Below are 5994 nucleotides of genomic sequence, written 5' to 3' on the forward strand. Positions count from 1 at the left end.
TTCTACATTAACTGTGTTTTCTAGCTCTTCAACTATATATTTTATTTCAATAATTTTAGTCTAATCACTCTAAAATCTCTGTTTTTCTTTGGCTCATCCCTTTTTATCTCTTTCAGTTTTTTTTTTTTTTTTTTTTTTTTTTTTGGATGCAAAGTCTTCCCAGATCTCTTTTAAAGACTGTTTTTAAAAGTTTTCTTTTGTTTTAACTCAGAGAGTTGGTTGTTCTTTCTCCTCATTTTTCAATGACTTTGGCTATGTGTCTTTATCTAAGAAGCAGGACTAGAAGGCTGAAAATAGCTAGTATGGGTTTCTTCTGCTGCTTAATTAACAAGGTGGTGTGTTTTTGTTTGTTTGTTTGCTTGCCTTTTAGTTTTTACCTCCTTTGCTCTTTTCCTAAAAGAGGAATTATAAAATAAGCTCTAAGCACCTAAATGTCCACTAGCAGACTGGATTTAGAGTTCTGGCTGTCAGGGGGCAGTTCCTTCAAAATCCAGAAGGGATCCATTTTGAAGAGACGGGGGAGCGGGGGGCTCGTCTGATCAAGAGGCCCTGAACCAAGGAGCGGCGGAGTTTGAGAAGCCAGCAGCTCGGGGTTCGGCGGCAGCGGCCCCATCGGCCGAAGTTCGGGGGGGGTGGGGCGCCGAGCGCGCGGGGTGGGGGGGGTCCTGGTCCTTGGCTTCTCGACTCGGTCCTGTTTCGACAGCGAACATGTCTCGGCCTGTCAGAAATAGGAAGGTCGTTGATTATTCACAGTTTCAGGAATCTGATGATGCTGATGAAGATTATGGAAGAGATTCAGGCCCTCCAGCTAAGAAAATTCGATCATCTCCCCGAGAAGCTAAAAATAAGAGGCGATCTGGAAAGAATTCACAGGAAGATAGTGAGGACTCAGAAGAAAAAGATGTGAAAACCAAGAAGGATGATTCTCATTCAGCAGAAGACAGTGAAGATGAAAAAGAAGATCATAAAAATGTACGTCAGCAACGGCAGGCAGCATCAAAAGCAGCTTCTAAACAGAGAGAAATGCTCATGGAAGATGTGGGCAGCGAGGAAGAACCAGAAGAAGAGGATGAAGCACCATTCCAGGAGAAAGATTCTGGCAGCGATGAAGATTTCCTAATGGAAGATGATGATGATAGTGACTATGGCAGTTCAAAAAAGAAAAACAAAAAGATGGTTAAGAAGGCCAAACCTGAGAGAAAAGAAAAGAAAATGCCCAAACCCAGGCTAAAGGCTACAGTGACGCCAAGTCCAGTGAAAGGCAAAGGGAAAGTGGGTCGCCCCACGGCTTCAAAGGCATCCAAGGAAAAGACTCCTTCCCCCAAAGAAGAAGACGAGGAACCAGAAAGCCCTCCAGAAAAGAAAACATCTGCCAGCCCCCCACCCGAAAAGTCTGGGGATGAAGGGTCTGAAGATGAAGCCCAGTCTGGGGAGGATTAAAAGTGATGATGGTTTGAGGGGAGATTTTATTAAAAAAAGAAAGAAAAGGAAAAAAAGGGGAAAAAAAGAAAACCTGCTTAAGATAGAACATGGGTTTGGCTATGGCTTGACTTACAGGCTTTGAATGCTTTTTTCCATTTGTTGATGCATTTTCTCTTTTCTTCTTCTTCTTTTTTTTTTTCTTAAGAAAACCATTGTATGTTTCAGTTACCTTTTGTCTATTGGTCTTCTCTTTTCCACCCCTCCCCTCCAACCCCAGTGAAAGCCATGTCACATTAATCACTGGATTGACTGCTTCATCTTTTATTTTTAGTGGAAGGTATACCACAGTCAGAAAGCAATAAGGTCTGAGGTGAACACTATAAAATTTTGCCTTTTGCTAAATGATAGCAAGTTGAACAGTAATCAAAAAGGGTATAAGGGTTTTAGTTAGAAATGATTGCTTCTTCCTCTACCTGGACTTTTTAGAAAATCAGTTGTCATCTAATATAAATTTGTATGTATGTATACATGATTATAGCTGTCTGAAATTATCATAACTTCCACTGATGAGGCAGGTAGAAGATAAAAATGAATTCTGAATTGTTACTAAAAGTATTCCTATTTTTCACCTGGGGAACGGGGTGGGGAATGGGGTTACCTGACCTTGTGTAAGGGTATGGGTTTTCTTTTACCATTTCATCACTTGTTATCTCAAAGAGACCCGGAGCCAGTGATTCTTTTATCCCGCTACAGTCTTTAAGAAGTTTAAAAAAAAAAAAGAAGCGCCAAAACTGAAATCACTCCTGATTTCAGATCTCATTCTCAAATGGTTCATGTTTTTAATATATATGTATCTATTCTGTTTTTTGGATAAATTTATCAAGGATCAAAAAGAAAAAAAACCCTAGAATTTAAATGGCAAGATCAAGTTATATATACATCACAGTGGATTTCTTTTAAACTGACAATGTTTAGGTTTTAAGCAAATAAAGTACCGGTTAACATAAAACAAAAAAAAAAAAAAAAAAAAAAAAAAATCCAGAAGGAAGAAAGCTTTATCCTGGATCACCTACACTAAGTACTAGATGCCTGGGCTCCCTCTAGATCGATAATTCGATTTCTTTGGAGCAGAATTTTTTTTTTTTTTTTTTGGTCTGAGGTTATTAGCACTTTGCTCCAGTCACTGTGCATATTGGGATTGGGGAGGGAAATGTGGATCTTCAAATCCACCTTCCTCAAACACACATACCACTATTTTAGGCCATCTCACCTTTGCTTTTCTCATTGGTACAGCTTCTGACTCCAGAGTCTTTCCAGGTTCCACCTTGTAGACTGACTCACATTTCTACAACTTCTTATGGTGTTCTCTGGACTGTGATTCAACCAGACTAGGAGTAAACAGGAAATTTCCATTCACTTTCCATCTTCCAGAAGCTTACTGAAAATCTTTCAGTTCCTCATTTGTCCCCTTCCACTTACGTTCACTGTACTTTGAGTTTACTGTTACTTTTAGCTTCTCTTTCCTGGGGCCTCAGGCAAGACAGAAGGCATGCATATCAACAACCACAATTTCTACCACAGTTTTGTTATTTTATGTCACTTTTTCTCTTACTTCACTTCCTTGCTAACATTCCTTACCTCCAATGGTCCCCTCAAAATCTCCTGCTCTAACATTGGTCTGTGGGATTCCTGTATCCCCATCCTTCTGCTCTATACTGCAGATTCCTTATTACAGAAGTTCAAAATAATCACTCTGGCAATTATAAAGCCTTCCTCTGAGGGTGGGTGGAAGAATTCAGGGAAAGAAATTAAGAATTAAGCATCAAAGCCAGAATACTTTTTAGTAATCAGGGAAAAAGAAAATGCTGAATAACACTCATATATTGCTAATTTTCACCCTGTCACCTCTATTTTCTTTTCTGCCTTCCTTCACTAGTTTCTAATATCCTTGAAAGAGGTACTGTATCTTATGTATCATCGTGAACCTAGATCAGTAAAGGTACTTGATAAATACATGTTGAAAATGAAGTATATAATTATTAGTCTACTTTTTACATTTAGAAAATTAAGTCTAAGGGAGGTAAGGTACTTGTCATGAAGTCCCATTGATTGTATATAGCAGATTCAGTGTATTGCTTAGCTCAGAGAGGCATAAAATGCTCTCAAGACAATACTGTTGGTAGATTCTTAGTGCTTAAATAAGGCTATCACTGATTCAGAACAAGGATTTCAAAATATGAAAGTATCACCTCTGACCTCTAAGGCAAGAGAATAGGGGGACAAGACATTCTATGTTTAGGACTAAGAAGCTGAGTGGTCAGGTAACTTAGAAGATATGTAGCCCTTATTCTGAAGGCCTAAGACAGTGTTCAGGAAATCCACAGTGCATCCAGACAGACTGAGGCTAGAAGTTAACACAGAAGAACTCTGGTGCCTTGGTCTATGGCCAACCAGAAATAATCATTCCCCACCACCACCACCACCACCACCATGTTTTAGACAACCCTCTTATTTCCACCTACCCTGAACACTCAAGATACTGCAAGTTGGAAGGGAATGAATTAAGACTTTCTGAAGTAAGCCTCCCCGGGAGCCTACAGAAGCAATTACTGCCATGTCCTTATGGGAAGAGTGGGAAAGTAGGGGATAAAATTATAATCACAAACCCGATGATAGCACCCATTTCATCAGCAATTGCAGCCACCTCCCCCTTAAATTTTAAGCAGTAATGCATTCTCAAACACCAATAAACATGTTCTTTCTGTTTCTTCAAAAAGTCATATCTCTGTTCAGCATATTTAACATAGATCAGATAAAGTCAAACAAAACAGATAGGGAATGCCTATTAGACATGTCTACTTTGGAAACCTTTAGTCTTACTTTTTTGAAACGGCTTTTTTTTTTAAAGTAAATTTTCTTTTGGCACAAACACTAGCCTGTCAAACTCAATTTTTGTGTTGGTTTTGATGTTGACAATAGTTAACCACAACATGAAACGTGAAACACTGATTTTAATCAAATAACATTTACTGAATATCTACTTTGTACCATTCATAGTATATAAATAACACAGGCACTCCATGATTGATGGGTACCATGCTTGTTTTCTCCAATAAAAGGAATAATGCAGAGTATTTACTTTATGTAAAAATCAAATCATTTGGGTTAAATTGCCCTGAAGGATTTAAGTTTAAGGAGGGCTAAAATCTGTCTTATAAGCAGAATTTTCCTATAGTCATGTCATCTTATATTTTCCAACATTCCTTTCCCCAATTCATCAAAGTCCTTTAAATTCTGTTTGAAACAACCTAATCTGTTTTTTGTCATTACATGCTTTTCCAGAAATGTCACATAGCAATAGTTACACTTTCAGAGACCCAAAAGTCAACAAAATGTACAAGGTCAGGAAGCAAATAACCCATTCACCATGAGAGTTTAATGACTTTCAAATGTAAAAAAACAAAGCCACTCCTGAAATTAGGACATATTGACTCAAACTCTCCTACAAATACACCTTGTATGTAATATTTTGATGATGAGTTAACTTCCACAACAAACCCCTGGAAACAGAAAACTGCTAAGAGCCAAGGAAGAAGATACCTTGTTCTATTGCTGTCTGGGCATTACTGTTCCTCCAAGATAATAAGGAAAAGGACAGCAAGCCAATCATTAAGCAGCTAGAGGGTGAATCTACCAGAGCCCCCAGCACAGTGGGCTTCAGCCATCCTCCACTCCATGGTTCTTCCGGTTAGATGCCACTGAATGGAACAGAGGAAACAATGCAGAAAGGCAACGTCATGATATATTACTTACATATACTTCAACCAAAGTCTGTGGGCCAACACAGGGTTAGAGTCCTCAAAAGTTTCTTGTGATTGGCTTTAAGGTGAACACTTCTTTATGAGACTAAAAACTTTCACTTATGGGCTCACCACTTTGTTTTTTGATACAAACTCCTCTAAAACTCCTCAAACCTTTTTCAAAAGGAACTGATGGATGCTCACTTCAGCAGCACATATAATAAAACTGGAACAATACAGAGAAGATTAGCATGGCCCCTGTGCAAGGATGACAGGAAAATTCATGAAGTGTTCCATATTTTTTCAAAATCACAATGAGATATCATCTCACACCTACCAGAATGGCCAATATCCAAAAAAGAGAAAACTGCAAGTGCTGGAGAGGATGTGGAGAAAGAGGCACACTTATTCACTGTTGGTGGGAATGTAGAATGGTGAAACCACTCCAGAAGACAATGTGGTGGTTCCTCAGGAAGCTAAGTATAGATTTGCCATATGACCCAGCTATTCCATTACTAGGTATATACTCAGAGGAACTGAAAGTTAAGACACGAATGGATATTTGTAAACCAATGTTTACTGTGGCATTATTCACGAGAGCCAAGAGATGGAAACAGCCCAAATGTCCATCAATGGATGAGTGGATAAACAAACTGTGGTACATACACATGATGGAATACAACACAGCTGTAAGACAGAACAAAGACACGGAACATATAATAACGTGGATGAACCTTGAAGACAATATGTCAAGCGAAGTTAGCCAGAAACA

The 5994-nt window shown here is 38.8% G+C and overlaps 1 protein-coding gene and 1 non-coding gene across 2 annotated transcripts; both read left to right on the top strand.

Moving 5' to 3' along the window:
- The first annotated feature begins 638 nt into the window (after positions 1-638).
- Positions 639-2265, top strand: LOC119508026 (nuclear ubiquitous casein and cyclin-dependent kinase substrate 1). The gene has a single exon (XM_037801450.1). The coding sequence runs from the start codon at positions 709-711 to the stop codon at positions 1438-1440; it is 732 nt and encodes a 243-aa protein (XP_037657378.1). The 5' UTR covers positions 639-708; the 3' UTR covers positions 1441-2265.
- A 3153-nt stretch (positions 2266-5418) lies between these two features.
- On the top strand, positions 5419-5525 carry LOC119508618. The gene has a single exon (XR_005211520.1). It is a non-coding gene; the product is annotated as a U6 spliceosomal RNA (small nuclear RNA).
- The last annotated feature ends 469 nt before the right edge of the window (positions 5526-5994 follow it).

Source organism: Choloepus didactylus, chromosome 13, assembly GCF_015220235.1.
Source record: "Choloepus didactylus isolate mChoDid1 chromosome 13, mChoDid1.pri, whole genome shotgun sequence".
NCBI classification, from domain to species: Eukaryota; Metazoa; Chordata; class Mammalia; order Pilosa; family Megalonychidae; genus Choloepus; species Choloepus didactylus.

What these genes read in the sequence shown, in the direction of transcription:
- LOC119508026 (XM_037801450.1), top strand. Translation starts at nt 709, where the DNA reads ATGTCTCGGCCTGTCAGAAATAGGAAGGTCGTTGATTATTCACAGTTT.